Below are 18,663 nucleotides of genomic sequence, written 5' to 3'. Positions count from 1 at the left end.
TAGACAACAAATGTAGAAAATACACAAGATTCACAATAGTTAAAAAAGGTTTCAGCAAGAATACTTAAGTTGTAATGTTGTAGCTATAGTATTAGACTGACACCTCAGAAATAACATCAATTCTCACTGTAGCCAAATGCAAAACTAAACGTTCTATCAGCACCAGCAAAATGCTACAATGTCAATAAGTACCAGATGGAACACCATTTACCACTATTGTCTGGTCAGGTAGGTGAACAAAATTAAGGATTGTGGATGCCTTTGACAATATATCTTAAGAAAGTAATTTTAAAAGTTAAACTACAGCAGAGAACAAGTTTAAACAAATTCATTCAAGAAACCAGAGAAATATCAATAAACAAGTAGACTACTAATTTATTTGAAACATGAATTTCATTCCAAAATATAAATCCAAATTTTAATCACTGATTCACAAGGGGTTTCTTAGGACGAGTTCAAATTAGTGGGTAGCATAGTCGTGTAGTGGTTAGTGTAACACCATTACGGTGCTAGCTGTAATATTGGAGTTTAATTCTGGCCGCTGCCTCTAAGGAGTTTGTATGTTCTAGACCACATGGGATTTCTCCCACATTTCAAACACGTTTGGTTAGGGTCAGTGAGTTGTAGGCATGCTATTTTGGCACTGGAAGCATGACAAAACTTGCAGGCTGCCCAGAACTATCCTCGCTGATTTGATTTGACACAAAGGATGCATTTTACTATATGATTCAATGTACATGTGACAAGTACAGCTTATCTGTATCAAATCCTTACTTCTGCAAGAAACTTTAATAGACTTTGGTAAGTTTTCTGGTCAAAGTGACCAACTGTAAAGAAGCATTTAATCATTTTTAATATCCTCCAGTGGAATATCTTTACATATTTATGGTTCAGAAAGGTTCAAATTGAGTTCTCGTGTCAGCACGTACAAATAATTCAAATCTCATTTTCTAAAGGTCCAAAGGTTGGTGAAATCTGTCTGTGATAAGCTTGATTCATTGTATGTAATGCTATATGTATTAATTTCAACCCAGAAATGTAAACAAAGATTTTATATTGAGATACTATTTTTTTGTGCAAATTCAGGGCATCTCAAATCATCCTTACAGTGAACGAGGTATCTTTGAATCTGCTTTTGTGAAAAGGAAGCAGCACATCGAAACATACAGTGAAATGCATCGTTTATATCAAATCAAATCAGCGAGGATCGTGCTGGGCCATGCTTCCAGCGCCAGCATAGCATGCCCACAAATTACTAACACTAACCTGTACGTCTTGGAATGTGGAAGGAAACCGGAGCACCAGGAAGAAAGTAACACGGTCACATAGAGAGTGTACGTGTTCCTTACAGACAGCGGTGGGAAGCAAACCCCAACATGACAGCCTGTGCTGTAAAGCATTGCGCAAACCGCTGTGCTGCCATTCCGACTAAGGAAATTGTCCCTAGTGTGTCAGTAAGTGGTAGAATCTGGAGAAAGTCAGTTGGAACGTGGAAAGAATAAAACCTTCCCTCTCCTTCTTGCTCTGACTTGCTTTTTTTACCCCCAGTCCTGATGAAGGGTCTCAGCCCAAAACGTAGACTGTTCACTCTTTTCCACAGATGTTATCTGGCCTGCTGAGCTTGTGTTTGCTGCTTGGATTTCCAACATCTGCAGATTTTCTCGTGTTTGAGAATAAAACCTGGACTTAACATAGGATTAGTGTAACGTGGCCTCAGTGAGCCAGTCGGGCCCATTTCCACGCTATACCTTTCTGTGAGAGGACAATTGGAGTTCGAATCTCTTCGAAAAGACAATACTTCATTGCACTGCAGTGGCTGAGAGGCAAATATGCTCACAACTGGCATTTACATTCCAAAGGAATATCAGATTTATGAGCGAATTCCTCGAATGACAGACCTTTGAAGTGAGAGGACTGGAGTGGGCCTTGCTCACTACACAAGATAGGTAAAGGTGACTGCGGCATTGTGTATCCAAACTAGAACAACATAGCTTCCCTTTACGCAGAAGGGGCTGCCAGAAGCAGATGAGGTCAAGTCAAGTCAAGTTTATTGTCATTTTGACCATAAGCTGCTGGTATAGTACACAGTAAAAACAAAACAACGTTCCTCAGTGTGATGGTGTTGGAGATGCTGCTCCCGATCCGGACTGACTGAGGTCTCCCAGTCAGGAAGTCTAGGATCCAGTTGCAGAGGGAGGTGTTCAGGCCCAGCAGTTTCAGCTTTCCAATCAGGTGCTGAGGAATGATTGTGTTGAATACTGAGCTGAAGTCTATGAACAGCATTCGAATGTAGGTGACTTTTTTGTCCAGGTAGGTGAGGGCCAGGTGGAGGGTGGTGGTGATAGCATCGTCTGTTGAGCGGTTGAGACGATACGTGAAATGCAGGGGTCCAGTGATGGGGGCAGCAGGTCTTTATGTGCCTCATGGCGAGCCTCTCGGAACATTTCATGATGATGGATGTGACTGCAACCGAACCGTAGTCGCTGAGGCAGGACACTGAAGACTTCTTTGGCATGGGGACGATGGCGGCAGCCTTGAAGCAGGTTGGAACGACGGTGCTGCTGAGGGAGATGTTGAAGATGTCAGTTAGAACATCTGCCAGCTGGTCTGCACATCCTCTGAGCACTCTGCCAGGAATATTGTCTGGTCCAGCAGCCTTCCGTGGGTTGACCCTGTGTAGAGTTTTCCTCACATCGGCCACGGTAAGGCACAGCACCTGCTCATTGGGAGGAGGAGTGGTCTTCCTCACCACCACGTCATTTTCCACCTCAAAACGAGTGCAGAAGTTGTTCAACGCATCTGGGAGGGAGGCATCACCAGCACAGGCAGGTGATGTTGTCTTGTAGTTGGTGATGTCCTGAATGCCCTTCCACATGCGCTGCGTGTCGCCGCTGTCCTGGAAGTGGCTGTGGATTCTCTGTGCATGTGCACGCTTTGCCTCTCTGATGGCCTGGAACAGTTTGGACCTCGCTGTTGTTAGGGCTGCCTTGTCGCCTGCTCTGAAGGCAACGTCATGGGTCCTCAGCAGCGCACACACCTCCACAGGCATCCATGGCTTCTGGTTAGCGCGTGTAGTGATGGTCTTGGACACAGTGACATCATCGATGCACTTGCTGATGTAGCTAGTCACTGGTGCCGTGTACTCCTCTAAGTTGGTAGAGTTGCCATTGGTTGCAGGCTCCCTGAACATAGGAAGGAATAACAGAAGGATGCAAAACACACCTAACTAAGTGACAGTGGTTTTTATAACTTTAAAGTTTCATCGGTTGTCAGCTTGTACTTTCTATTGACTTTTGACTCTACTGTGAATGGTACATCTGTAAGGAAATCAAACATACAAAATTTACCAAATGGTCAATATCTGTAACTTGTAACCAATTCTCTGTCTAACAATAGCATTTTTCTGTCCAGACTTCAGAACAGTGTGGCGACAGGGGCCATATTGTTCTGCTTGTGCACAAGTAAAATAAAGCGTGGTTGATTCATAAGAGTGCATGTGTTCCAGGTCCAGTTATTTTATTTTATTATCAGCGATGATAGAGTTTACAGAGAATGGTGTGAGAAACAAAAACCGTCCAGTGAGTAGCAGTTCTGTAGACAATGAGAGAGGTGAGGGAAGAATGGGCAGACTGGTTCAAGCAGACTGGAAGGTGACAGTAACTTAAAGAGCTACATGTTACAACAGTGGTGTGCAGAAGAGCATCTCCAAATGCACAACACATTGAACCTTGAAAAGGATGGGCTACAGCAGCAGAAGACTACATCGGCTTCCGCTCCTGTACCTAATAAAGTAGCCACCAAGTGAGTATCTCTGCTGCTTGTGGGAATTTGCTGCATAAACAAAGTGTATTATTGCTCTACGTTACTGAAGTTTTTACTCTGAAAATATTTCACTGCCTGAAATCCTGAGGTCATAGAAGACTCTCTAGAATTGCAATGTTTTCCTTTCTTTGTTATCCCACAGCCTGAGCATCCCAAGGGATGAAAGGGAAAGCATCCTTCAGTCAGACATCCATTGCTAATCAGCAGTGATTCCTGTTAGACAGTGTATCTAATCACATGAGACTGCTCTAGCAGTGATCCTATCAACTGATAACAACATTCACTGGACTTACAAACAGAACAACATGTCACAGGATGGCTACTAACTGTGTACCACCATAATAAAGCAGTAAAGCAAAATCAGCAAGAAAAAAATTGTATTATGCCAGTCCAAACTGTTGCTATGTTAAGCATTTGCTACCACAGTCTTACACTTTTAGTTTAGAAAACATACAATGTTTGGCAGAAAAAATCCTAAAGTACACGATAGTTTAAAAGCTCACCTTGTTACACTCTGTCAGAAGAAGACAAACCTCATGGGACATTTTATGGGATTACATTACATGATGAACTATAATTCATTGTACAAGTACAGTTGGGGTGGCACGGTAGTGTAGCCGTTAGCGTAATGTTATTATAGCGTCAGTGACATTTACATACCGATACAGTCTCAATCAGAGACAGAAATAGGCCCTTTGGCCCATCTAGTCTGTGCTATACTGCTATTCTGTCAAGTCACATCAACCTGCACCTGGACCTATATAACTGCATGTACTTTTCCTTTTTTTTTTAATTTTATTTTTATTTGGATAAGGAATTCACAAATATCATGTACTTTTTTCACAGATATAACCTTTTCCATTTTTTTATATGTATAAAACTACAATTATTTATACATTCTTAAGTACACATTGAGATGATATAAAAGGAAAATAAACATTTAAATAGATAATTATGTACTGTGGTAAATCTAACCTATTAGGCTAAGTAATGGAATTAGTTGTTAAGAAAAATGGTAATAATAGTTTCCATATAACCCTTCTGGACCATTTCCACTAGTCCAAAATGTTGTATATAAGCCTATGTATTAACCATTGTAGGTGTTTATATCCTAATTTGTTCATGCTTGCTCCTGCCCGCAGACATAATTATCCAATCCCTATGTACTTATTTACTTAATTTTTTCATTTTTTTATCCCTTTCCCAAATCTTTCCCTTTACTTGTGTTAATTCTCTATTTTCCAAAAGAAAACAAAAAAAAACAAACATTTAGACTAGGGGTGCTTACGTTAGCAATATTACTGTGTTGATGAGAAGAGCAGCAGAAATCATTAGGAGAGTCATCTAAAGTCTGCTCGCATTGGGGTTATATATTCAATCCATTTATTCCAGATTTGATAAAATTTTTCTTTTTGAGTTCTCAGGGAGTAAGTCAACTTTTCCATTTTAAATATTTCCAAGATAATTTCGTACCAATCTTCTAATGTAGGTGGTACTGGATTTAGCCATTTTCTAGTGATTGATTTCTTACTTGCTGCTAAGAGGGCCTGCAGCAACTTTATATCTTCCTTCTGTTCAAGAAACAATACATGCCCCAAATAGAGCGTCTCAAAGTTCAGAGGTATCTGGGACCTAAGTACCTTAACTAATGTTCTATGAATACCTTCCCAAAATAGACTTAATTTAGGGCAATCCCAGAAAATATGAAAATGATTTGCCTCCTTGGAGCCGCACCTTCTCCAACACATCGCATTTGTATCTTTTTTTTTCCTGATATGGGGTCTTGAAGTATCTTATAATGTTTTTCCAACAATGTTCTCTCCAAGTCAAAGAATTAGTCGGGGACCATTGAAAGCTGCAGATTTTCTCCCAAGCCTCCTCTGAAAGTACCAACCCCGCTTCTTTCTCCCACTTCTCTTTAATATACAGTGTATTTACATTTTTAGCATGGGAGAGTGCATTATATAATCGAGAAACTGATCTACTAGGTATTGAACTGCAAGCTGAATTCAGAATCTTGAAAAATTCTAATTCTACTGTTGATAGGTCTGTATATCTACAACTCTGGTTAACATAGTTTTGTATTTGAAGGTACCTAAAAAAGTCATTATGTTCTAGGTCACATTTGTCCTGCAGGATTTGGAAACTTTGTAATACTCTTTTATCTATAAATGAGAGGTAGGTTGTAAGACCTTTCTTTATCCATAGCTCAAATCTTTTATCTCCTCTGTTGGGAAGGAATTTGGTATCATATGCACACCATCTAAAGAGTTTTAACATGTTATTAATTCCACATGAATTAACCACCTTCTGCCATACTTTTAATGTAAGATTTATCCAAGCGTTTTTAGATTTTTCCAACTGGGCCATCAATCCTTTGTCAGCTATTGAGGCCTGAAGAGGAAAACTGTCAACTAATCCAAATTCTATTTCCTTCCATCTAGCCTTATATTCCCTATTACACCAATATAACAGAGGGGTTATCTGTGAGGCATAAAAATAATTTCTCAGGCAAGGAAGAACCATACCTCCTCCTTCCTTCCCTAACTGTAAGGTGTTATATCGAATTCTAGGTTTCTTTCCTTGCCAAATAAAGCGGGAAATCCATTTGTCCCATTCCCTGAATTGATTATCATCCACCTCCACCGGTAAAGTACGGAAAAGATACAATAACCGAGGAAGAATATTCATTTTTATAGTATTTATCCTTGAATTTAAACTTAGGGGATAAGATTCCATCTATGCATATCTGCTTTTATCTCTGAGATTAATGGCCCATAATTTACCTGTGACAGTGTTGAAAGATCCTTCGGCAGGGTTATTCCTAAATATTTTAATGATTTAGCTTCCCACTTAAGATCATATGTATCCTGCAATTTTTTGGATGGTGTATAATTTAGGGACATAACCTGCGTTTTCTTTACATTTATTTTATAATCTGATATTTTCCCAAAGTCACCCAACAGTGTAAACAATCCTATAAATGATTTTTCTGGTTCACTCAGATAGACCAAAACATCATCTGCGAATAACGCCACTTTCTGTTCAATCCCTGCCACCTTGATACCTTTTACGATTTTACTCTGTCTTATTAGTTGGGCAAGCGGTTCAATATATAGCGCAAAAAGGAGAGGAGAAATTGGGCATCCCTGTCTCGTGCCTCTCTCTAAGATGAAGGAGTCAGGGAGGTCCCCATTTATCTTAATTCGGGCTGTAGGGCTGTCATATAGAGTCTGAATTACTTTAATAAACTTTTCTTGAAAGCCGAATCTTCCTAACACTCTGTATAGGAATGCCCAACTAACCGAATCAAAAGCTTTCTCAGCGTCCAATCCTACTACCATTGTCTCTGTCTCGTTCTTATTAACCTGTTCTAATATGTGCAGAGTTCTCCTTATGTTGTCCTGTGTTTGTCTTTGTTAAATAAATCCAGTCTGGTCTAAGTGGATTAGCCAGGTAAAAGCTTTTCCAATCTGCGCGCTAATGTAGATGTAAATAGTTTGTAGTCTAAATTAAGAACACTAATTGGCCGATAATTGCCACATTCTAGTTTATCTTTACCCTCTTTAGGAATAACTGAAATAATCGCTTCTCTCCAGGAAGGTGGAGTTTCTCCTCTCTACAAGATCCAATTAAAGGTGTTAGCAGTAATGTGTCTTCAGGGACTTGTACCACTCTGAGGTAAATCCATCAGAACCCGGGGACTTTCCAGCCTTTAACCTAGAGATGGCCACGTTCAGTTCTTTGACAGTTACTGGCTCTAATAAACTTTCATTTTGTAAATCTGTAAGTTTAGGTAGATCTAAAAAATTCAATACACTGTCTATATAGGGCTCATTGGGGGCCCAGGGTTGGGAGTACAGCTCTCGATAATATGTTTCAAAACTCTCTTGAATTTTCCCTATTGTACTCTCCACAAGCTTTGTCTTTGGATTCTTTATTTTATGAATTGTATTGTCTGCTTGTTGTTTTCGTAATTTGTATGCTAATAATCTAGCTGATTTACCTCCTACTTCATAATTCTTTTGTCTCAGGTAAAGAAAATTTCTTTGAGTTTCCAACATATAAATATCGTCAATTTCACTTTGCAACTTCCTAATTTCCTGTTTTCGATTTGAATTACCTTTGTTGCTATCTACAACTTGAAGTTGTTTTAATTTTCCTTGAAGGTCTGCTAATTTTTGTGCATTGATTTTTTTCATGTGATTGGTAATGGAAATAATTTTCCCTCTCAGTACAGCTTTCAATGTATCCCATAAGATCACTAGTGATGTTTCTCCCGTGTCATTAAGGTCTAGATATTCTTTGATTTCTCCCCTTAATCTCTCCATTACTTTCGGGTTATTGAGTATATGTGAGTTTAGCCTCCATAGTGTTTTCCTCATTTTCCTTTCCAGGATTAGAGACATAGAGACTGGGCTATGATCCGACAGATCAATTGTTGCAATATTACAGTTTTTTATCCTGAGTCTATCTGTATTAAAGATAAAGAAATAGTCTATTCTTGAATAGGCTGAATGAGGGAAAGAGTAATATGTATAATCTTTACTAGTAGGGTGTAATTCCCTCCAGACATCTATAATTCCCAACTCCTCCATCAATGAATTCACTTTCCGAGTCAGAGGTTTATTCTGAGTAACTATTCTTGAAGAATCTAATATAGGATTTAATCTAATATTAAAATCCCCTCCACAAATTACTACCCCTTGAGAACTGACCATTAGGTCAAAAATGTGTCTATAAAATGACCATTCACAACCTGGAGGAGCATAAACATTCAGCAATGTTATTTCTGTACCTTCTATTCTTCCTGTGATTTTTACGAACCGTCCTTCTTTGTCTCTAGTCTCTGAAATATGTTCATAATTAAGAGTACTTGATATTAAAGTAGCTACCCCTCTTTTGTGACCCAATTTATATGATGAATAAAATACATGCTTAAAGCCCATTCTTTTTAATTTTCCATTTTCAGATTGGCTCATATGTGTTTCCTGGAGGAAAGCTATTTGTGCCCTCTCTTTTTTCAATTTAGACATAATCCTATTTCTTTTAATTGGATTCAAAACCCCATTAACATTATAGGAAATTATTTTTACCAATTCAGTTTGCATTTTTCTCTAGTAGAAAAAAAAACACTCTCCTTTTCTAACCAAACAGTAAGCAATCCCTTCTCAACAGTAAACCAAGACATATAACCACACCCTAGACATTTTTGAACGTGCAACATTTGAAAATTTTTCCCGACTTCCCACAGTGAGGCCTGAGCACCGACCCGCTTCAGTTCAGAGGGATAACCTCTATCTTCACCCTGTATTAGAGGGCCCCTCAGCAGTTTGAATAATCATAGAGAATTTTCTCCTATTTATGTCTCGACCATATTGCTATCATTCAAGTTATTCCGTCTAGTTTATTTTCAGTTACCAGTTTTCATTTTACCTTTAAGTCCGATTTACTCTTTTCAGTCATTTCTCTTAATTAATCTGTGTTCTCTGTACATTCGCGTCTGAGTATTTGCAGCTTTTCCTTGTAGTTTGACACTCTGGTTCGAGTGGAGCGTCCTTGCCCCACTAACTGCCACGACTTCTGCTGAATCCTCTCCAGTAGCGACTCCGGTTGGGTGATAACTTTAATAGGTAGTCCCCGGTCCGCCAGGTCCAATGTTGCCTCCTCCACCGTAGCGGAAGTTTTTGTCCCTTCGTCGTAAAAGACTCTCAGCCGAGCTGGATACAGGGTCTGGAATTTGATGTTGTTTTCCTTCAGGACTCTCCGTGTTTCCGTATATTCCTTCCATCTGGCAAGAATCCCCGGTGCGTAGTCATGGTCTAAACTGATTTTACAGTTGTTCCACATGAAACCTTTCTTTTGCCATGCCCTTTTAAGCACCTCTTCCTTCGTTCTGTAACTGAGAAATCTGACCAGAATCGATCTGGGCTGGGCGCCTGCTGGAGGCTGTGGTGCCAATGCGCGGTGACCTCTTTCTATCTGTAGGTCTTTTGCGGCCGGTATATCAAGGTTCTCTCTAAGTAGCTTCTCCACGAAGGGAATCGTCAATCCGGGTTTACCTTCAGTTCCTTCGGGAACTCCGTAAATCCTCACATTTTCCCTTCTCGAGCGGCCTTCTTGATCTATTAGTTTCCACTGGAGCTGGTCTTGCAGCTTCAGCATTTCTGCTATCACCTCCTCCGCGTTTTGTAGCTTCTCTTCAATTCCAACAATCCTCGCTTCGGCTTCATCTATCCGCGAGTTAGTTTTTACTATTTCTCCTTTAATATCTTCCAGCTGTTTGCTGTTATCTTGTCGGAACTCGCGAATCTCTCCGAGAATCAAGGACAGAGTCACCGATTCTCCCTCATTACCTCCGTCCTGGCTTGCCGTGGGGGAGCTAGGCCCGTCGCCTTGCTGCGTCTCTTTATGTTTATCAGCCTTCGGAGTGGACTTTTTAATCTTGTTCTTAGACATCATCCTTGCCCCTTTTATTAATATAGTTATGCAATATTAAGTATTTGTCTAAATTCGATTATGGGGCAGTTTACCTTCTTTTTTGTCGAGAGACCTTTTCCTTACGCCGCCATTCCCTTGATGACCCGGAAGTCCCCCGCATGTACTTTTCCAAACTTCTCTTCAGGCACCATAGCTGTGTAGCTGTTAATGCGGCACCATTACAGTTTGGGGCATTGCAGAGTTCAGAGTTAAATTCCAGCACTGTTGTGTAAGGAGCCTTTGGACGTCCTTCCTGTAGAATGTGTGGTTTTCCTCAGATGCTCTGGTTTCCTCCCACAGTCCAAAGGCGTGTTGGGTATAGGTTAGGATTAACTGGGGTTGTGGGGGTGCTGGGGTGACATGGATCAAAGGGCTGGAAGTGCCGACTCCACACTGGATGGACAGACAGATGGACAGATAGATACAGTATATAGACAGATAAATAAATGTTGCAGTCAAACTTGCATCCACCACTTCTGCTGGCAGCTTATTCCACACTCACAACACCCTGAGGGAAGAAATATTTCACCTTTCTCACTTAACCACACTTAACCTATGACCTCTCGTTCTAGTCTCACCCAACCTCATTGACCCTGTCTACACCCCTTATAATTTTGTATCCTTGAATCAAATCTCCCCTCATTCTCCTATGCCCTCATTTAACTTATTTCCTGGTTTTGGCATTGCTATTTAACTCACTGGAAGTAGCAAACAGGTTTAGGGTCTTTTACCTCAGGTATTGGATCTGAGAGAAGACTGTACAATTTCTCATGTGCAATGTCCCTAACACCACACCAGCGAGCAGCATCAAAGTTCTGCCAGATACGACCCAAACAAATGGCAACCCACTGTCGCAGTAAAGGATGAGGATCACTCAGCTGCTCCAGGCAGATGGCTATCAGATTACCCTGTAAACAGGCTTCCTGCAAAAAAGAAAATGGAAAAATGTCTAAACTGCTAGAAACCTGGTATTTCATTAGTTTCACAATTTGCATAACTTATATGGAATTCCATACGTTCAGGTAAAAGCTTCAGGACTGTCACTGCAAAGACCATCAGAAATAAATGCATTGGACCTGGGTCAACTGGAGAGCCAACTTTTTACAAAGAACCTGTGTTCTTTACATTAATCTACTTTGGATGGTTTAATAAAAATATTAAATAATTTTATTTTATACCATTAAGTAAAATGTTCATGAAAAAAATCAAAATATTCACACCTTTTCAACACCCTTTAAAGATGTGGCATTTGTGCATAAAATGTCTTTATCATTTCCTGTCAGACTCACTTTATGTAGACACTCTTGTGTCTAGCGTCACTTTATGAACATACAATCTATGTGTTTAAGCTATCCTATGTATCTATAGGGTTTTTTTATTATGGTCTTGTCTTATTGTGTTTTTTTTTTAAACGTTGCATCAGATCTGAAGTAACAATTATCTCATTCTCCTTTACACTTGTGTACAGGAAATAACATTAAACAATCTAAAAGCTTGAATCTTAGTCAAAAACCGAATGGGGGGGCACTGAATGAGGACATTTTCGAATTTCTATAAACTGCTCTGCAGTAGATAGCAGAACGTGGGAGTCATTCTGCTGAAAGGACCAAAAATAAAATAAAATGTTTGTCCTGGGTATTTGCAAGAAACAAATCTAATTTAGAATTAAATTAGCTAAGAGTGTCCACCTCTATCTTTTAACAAAAAATTAATCTGGGGTAATAAGAACTAGAATTATAATAAAACCTAAAGGAGACATGATTAGCCAATAACCCATACTGAGAAACTGGGGAGGTGTATCTACTAAACTGGAAATGGAAAGTACAAACTCTAGCTTCAGCAACACATGTGGTCAAGTGGCCTTACGGGACACATGGCAAATCCCTGCTTCAACTGATGTAGCAAGGTGCGGTGGTAGGAAAAGAAGTAATCAAGCCACAGTAAGCATACTGCAAAATCATGAGATAAAGGCACTTGAAAATGCAGGGAGAATGAGATGCAGATTCATCTCCATGTTACCTGGAGCACTGTCATTTTGTTTCACTGGATTTAAGGTGAAACAGACAAATGTGCAGATGCTCATATTCGTGTAAAGAGTGATTATTATGAATGCAGGGAGTGTTTTTACTAAGTTAGATAAAATTCCAATGGATAAACCTTAGAGGGTAAAATGAATGTAACAGTTTCAGGAATAGTGCTATTCAAAAGTAGCCCAGTTAACACAACTTCTCTCTTGATATTCATAACGAGAAGTATATACTTCATTCAAAAATGGGCAGGATAAAAGAGCAAGTGTACTGAATATTAATATGGAGGATGCATCATGCTGTAAATAGATCCAAGGAAGAGGTGGCAAACAAAATAATTTATTTTTAAAATGGATTTTTACTGGGCAAATTTTACTTGCAAGCTTTTTGGAGAAATGATCAAGAATTTCATAAAGCTTATAAATTGCCTTGGGAAAGCATAAAAATACTCTTGGAGATTGAAACAGAAAAATCACTAAAATCACTGGAAAGAAAAAGATGTACATTTGGTTAACATTTATCATAATGGTCTACAGCTATTGTGGTATATATTTTATAAGAATAACTTTTTATATGTGGCTTAATCAGTCACATATTGGCTTTGGTCAGAAGGTTATGACTGCTTCAGGTTCACAGCATAATTTTAGATTGACAGAGTGGTGCATTGCCAGTGGAGTGATGCAGTGGAGTGTCAACATTAGGAAAAAAAAATGTTTCACTGCACTGCCCAAGTACTCCCTATTCTCTGGATGAAAAATGGTTTATTGTCTTAAGCCCAAAGCAAGCTCCTTTAACTTCTGACATGGAAGAGAATGCACACAGCTACCAATGATCATTTGTTTCGGTAAGATGAGGCTCAGCCTTGTACAACAGGAACCTAAACTGTCTGAGCTTTGAAACATGGCATTGGTTCAAGAAAGAGCAGGGAAGATATCTTTGGTAATCTTGCAAATATTTCTCTTTCAATGAGTAACATTAAAATAGATTATCACTGCTTTAAATAGGAACTTGACATGCAGCAATGTACTGCCACGTTTCCTGATGGTAACAGTGACAAATCATCAAAAATATTTCACTAGCTGTAAAGAATTTAAGGATGCCTCAAGTCAAGAAAGCATAAAGTAAACACATCAGATTTTATTAAATTTAGCTGTAACTTACCTGTCCTGTATTATAGCTGTTGACAATTACAGCTAAAATAAAAGCTGCCATTGTTCTGTGTTCAGCCTAAACAAAAAGAAACTTAAATCAGTACAACCACATAAACAAGTAATTGTGATATTCACTGTTTGCAAAATAAAAAATAAAATAAGAACTAGGAGGAATTAGGTCTCTAATCTGTTCCATCCTTCAAAATGACCACCAATGTTCTGTGTCAAGCTGCACCCTAGTAATAAGAAGTTGAAGAGACACTCCCTGTAGCTAAAACCACATTTCCCCTTTTTTCATGTTTTTGCACGTTTTTGCTTAACATTCTAGAATCAGAATCAAGTTTAATATCACTGGCATATGTCATGAAATTTGTTGGTATGTGGCAGCAGTACATAGTAATAAAACTATAAATTACAATTAGATATATATTAAAAAACAAGTAGAGCAAAGAGAGGGGAAAAATACTGAGGACGTGTTTATGGGTTCATTTTCTATTCAGAAATCTGATGGCAGAGGGAAAGAAGCTGTACCTGAAATGTTGAGTGTGTGTCTTCAGGCTCCCGGACCTCCTCCTTAATGATAGCAATGAGAAGAGGACATGTCCAAGGTGGTGGGGGTCCTTAAGGTTCAATGCTGCTTTTTTGAAGCATCACCTGTTAAAGGTCCCCTGGAGGCTACTGCCCATAATGGAGCTGGCTGAGTTTACAACTTTCTGCAGCTTTTTCCAGCTCTGTGCAGTGACCCCTTCATACCAGAGATGCAGCCAATTAGAATGCCCTCCAGGGTACATCTGTAGAAATGTGTGAGTGTCTTTGGTGACATACTAATTCTCCTCAAACTCCAAATGAAATATCGCTGCTACCATGCCTTCTTCTAAAATCTAGTGGCCAGAATTACACAAAGCTACACGAGCTTACACAATTCTGTCAGAAGAAATGTGGTAGCACATCTATCTGTCGATTGTTCTGACTTTACTCTGCATACCAAATTGCCACAGGTCTTGCAGTCCATAATGTAGAATCAGAAGCAGTTGATATGAATGAGAGAAAAAAAACAATTAAAATAAAATAGAAACTTGATGGTCAGCAAGAAGGCAAAGGGCACTTTTCTGTGTTGTATCACTTCATGGCTCTAAAATAAATTTGTTAAGAACTTTAGACCAACCTGAAACTGAAAAGATGCATACAAAGTCAAATTTCCAATTATTGTTGCTACCTTTCAGTTGTGTATGTATTTATCTATGTATTTTTCATTGCTGCCATCAGGAAGGTGGTACGGGAGCTTTTCAGTGCCATCATTAACACCACCAGGTTCAGGAACAGTCACTAACAGTCATCAGGTTCTTGAACCAAAGGGGTAACTTCACACAACTTCACTTGCCCCATCACTGGAATGTTCCCACAAGCACACAACTTCACTTGCCCCATCACTGAAATGTTCCCACAAGCAATGGACACAATTTCAAGGACTCTTCATCTCATGTTCTCAATATTTATTCCTTAATTATTTATTATTATTATTATTATTTCTTTTTGTACTTACACGGTTTGTTATCTTTTGTACACTGGTTGAACACCCAGTTGGTGAGGTCTTTCACTGATTCTATGATGGTTATTCTTCCATTATGGATTTATTGTGTATGTCCATGAGAAAATAAATCTCAGGGTTGTATACGGTGATATGTATGTACTTTCATAATAAACTTACTTTCAATTAACTTTTAACTTTAAATGTGTTTTTGATGACTAATTTATAGAGCAATCACCATTTCCTTGCCCTGCACAACAGAGGTAAAACTCGAATGAGAGGCTTCACTTGCTGTAAAGCAGCAACTGTTGTTTCTTGTTTTAAAGATAGCATTGGCGTAGAGTAATGAGAAAGGGACTCACCGGCATGTATGGGTCTGCCAGAACAGACAGGAAGTATTTGTGGCCATTATCTTTCACTAGATCAGCCTGGCAAGACTGTGAAAAAAAAGTAATCAGCAGTTGATAAAGTCACGAAACAACTCTAGAGGAAGTTTGCCTGTCAATGAAATTGCAACAATAAAGTTATCAGACTCTTCTTAGTAGCAGTCAGGCTGATTAACACGTCCACTCATTAACACACCCCACTGCCATTACATACACAGCACCCAGTATCACTTTACGTACATAACATTTACTTGTAACTTGTGCTTTACGGGATTATTTTTATATTTATATTTATTGTGTGCTTTTTTAAAAACTGTGTTCTTTATGCTTGTGTTTTTTAATGCTGCTTTAGATCCAGAGCAGCAATCATTTCGTTCTCCTTAAGAATGACAATAAACAAACTTGATTTCCTCTCCTCTGGAATGGGTATACAACATATAAACTATTTAATAGTCTTCTACTCAAGCAAACAGCCTATACCAGAATGACTGCTTCAAATTAGCCAAATTTTCATGCTACAATCAATAATAATGCAACTTTAAAAACATAAGACACTGCCTATATAATGATCTGTGTAACTAATGGCCAAGAGATAGAAAGGTGAAGCAGAATTTTGTTTCTTATAGTTAAATGAATTGAGAATAATGCTTATCTGGACAGTCACTCCAGACTAATTAGACAACTAATCAGTTACTTCCTCAGAATTTTAAACTTATTTTGTTAACAGGTATTGAGCACTGAGTCATAAAAGTTCAAGCTAGTCAAGATAGGCACAATAAATAACTCATTTAAAATCATTTAAGAGATACGCAAGAGACTGCAGGTGTTGGGATCTGTAGCCAGAGAACGGTGAATCTGCAGAAATCATTGTGGCAGCCAGGTCATTGGGTACATCTACAGCGGGGGGTGATAGGTTCTGGATTAGTAAGGGTGTCAAAGGCATAGGGTTAGAAGGCAAGGGAACGGGGTGGGGGGGGAGGATTAATCAGCAATGACTCAACAGTGGAGCACATTTGATGGGCTGAATTGCCTAATACTTTTCCTATGTCTTATGGAATCTGAAGTAAATCGCGTAACTTACTGAAGGTCTATCCATCTTTCAAATGCTTAACCTTACTTAACAAAAAGCATTTAAGACATAGAGGGTAATTACAACACAATAATCTACTTTATTGCGCATAAAAACAATAAAACCAGGAGCCACAAACACAACAGTGCAGTGGACAATCCTTAAGAGTGGATTTATCTTTCACATCATATTTGTAAGTATACTAACTTGGTTACAACAGATATCAAACAGCAACACTGATTAACTACATTACAATAATAGAATTATCATAATAACATAACAGAAGCAGCAATAAGTCAGACTCTCCCTGGAGTTTGCTCTGCTGTTCAATAAGATCATAGACAATCCTCCACCTCAAATCCACCCTCATATTTGATGGCTACAGCCTCCAATATTCAAGGTGATGGATGAGGTGTTAGTCCAATGCGCGGCTTTATACTGTATAATACTGAGCTCTTTTCGAGTGTCTTCTGGGGCACTCATTCAACCAAATGCAGAGTATTCCATCATGCCAGCAAACCAATGCCTTGCAGATAGGGGGTAAAAGGTCTTGAGAAGTCAGGAGGAAAGTCACTCACCAATGGATACCCAGCTCAATGGACATGGGGTCCCTTTGCCACAACATTGGTATGGCTGCTCTCAGTTGAATTTCTGGTTTATGGAGACTCATCCTCCCCTCCCAGTATAATGATGGTGGGGTACCTGACAACTGTTATGCCATTATATGTCAAGGCTGTTTGAAGGTTGTTGTGGGAAATATACAACCATGATATAGCTGGTAACATATTGACATGGATTGGCTAACAACAAATCGACTGTATATATAAATAAACACAAGAGATTCTGCAGTTGTTGGAAATCCAGAGCAACACAGACAAAATGCTGGTGGAACTCAGTAGGTCTGGTAGCATCTATGGAAAGGAATAAAGGGTTAATGTTTTGGGTTGAGAACCTTCATTGGGACCTTGATGAGATTTCATTGAGACCCCCCCCCCCATTCTTCTAAACACAAAAATAATTGAAATTGTTCTTTTTTTAAGCAGGAGGAATATAAATGAGCAATACAATCTAAATGATTAAATAATGCAAAAGCTTCATGCAGAAGGATCTGGTTAATGATTCACAAAGGTTAATATGCAGAGACTGCAAATAATTAGAATAGCTAACAGAATGTTATCACTTGTTGCTTGGGAGTTCAACATAGAAGTAGGGAGATAATGCTTCAGTTAAATAGGGCATTGGCGAGGCCACAGTGTATAGTACTGGCATCTTAATTGGGGAAAGAATATTAATCATTTGGAAGCTGTTTATCAGACTACTTCTTGGAATGTCTACTAGGTAAATACTCAATGGACTAGGATTGTATCTGCTAGAGTCCAGGATAACATCAGGTGATTTTTCTAAAATAAAAAGACCCTGAAGGATCTTAACCTGACAGAGGATGTTTCTACAAAACAAACACTTAACTTCTTGACTAAAGCCAGAAGAGATTCAACTTCCTTTGCGGATTCTAAGCAGGCTGATTATTTTGCAAAAGTAACCTCCGGTTTTGTGGATGCATTTTTGCCTCAAGTGTGTTGTACCCAGTTTCATGAGATGTAGTTCATTTGTTGTTAGGAACCTGATTTTTTAAAAAAAGATCAAAACTGACAGGAACAAGAACCAAGATTTGAAAGTTTGGTTTTCAGTGAATCCCCATGATTAACTAGTGCTGAGGTAAAATAGCTTACATTACAATCCTTAATGGAAACATTTACATGCATCTAAGAACTTCTTAAACCCGTAAGATATAGGAGCTGAATTAGCTATCTGGCTAATCCAATTTTCCTCTCAGCCCCAGTTTCTTCCCTTCTCCCCGTATGCCTTCATGCCCTGATCAATCAAGAATCTATCAACCTCTGCCTTAAATATACATAAAGATTTGGTCTCCACAGTTGCCTGTGGCAAAGATTCACCACTCCCTGGCTAAAGAAGTCTCCATTCTAAAGGAATATCTCTCTATCCTGAGGCTGTCCTCTGGTCTCAAGAGTCTCCCACCATAGGAAACATCCTCTCCACACCTACTCTATTAATGTCTTTCAGCGTTCAAAAGGACTACATTTGAAATAGAAAATATCAAAGGTGAAAATGGAATCATACTGAATTCTAAAGATCATCTTTGGAGTCCCACATCATTTGGACATCCTTCAAGTCTCACTCA

The 18,663-nt window shown here is 39.0% G+C and overlaps 1 protein-coding gene across 3 annotated transcripts in view; it reads right to left on the bottom strand.

Annotated features, from left to right (window-relative positions):
* Positions 1-18,663, bottom strand: part of rptor (regulatory associated protein of MTOR, complex 1) — a 491,598-nt gene that overhangs the window by 201,311 nt on the left and 271,624 nt on the right. For all 3 annotated transcript variants that reach the window (XM_072241994.1, XM_072241995.1, XM_072241996.1), the window contains exons 14-16: positions 15,371-15,445; positions 13,491-13,556; positions 11,034-11,225 (exon numbers count right to left, since the gene is read on the bottom strand). In XM_072241994.1, the coding sequence (XP_072098095.1) occupies positions 11,034-11,225; positions 13,491-13,556; positions 15,371-15,445 (333 nt within the window). The remainder of the gene's footprint in view (positions 1-11,033; positions 11,226-13,490; positions 13,557-15,370; positions 15,446-18,663) is intronic.

Source organism: Mobula birostris, chromosome 24 (assembly GCF_030028105.1).
Source record: "Mobula birostris isolate sMobBir1 chromosome 24, sMobBir1.hap1, whole genome shotgun sequence".
NCBI lineage: Eukaryota > Metazoa > Chordata > Chondrichthyes > Myliobatiformes > Myliobatidae > Mobula > Mobula birostris.
The sequence above is the reverse complement of the archived record's forward strand: the minus strand, read 5'-3'. Positions and strand labels throughout refer to the sequence as shown.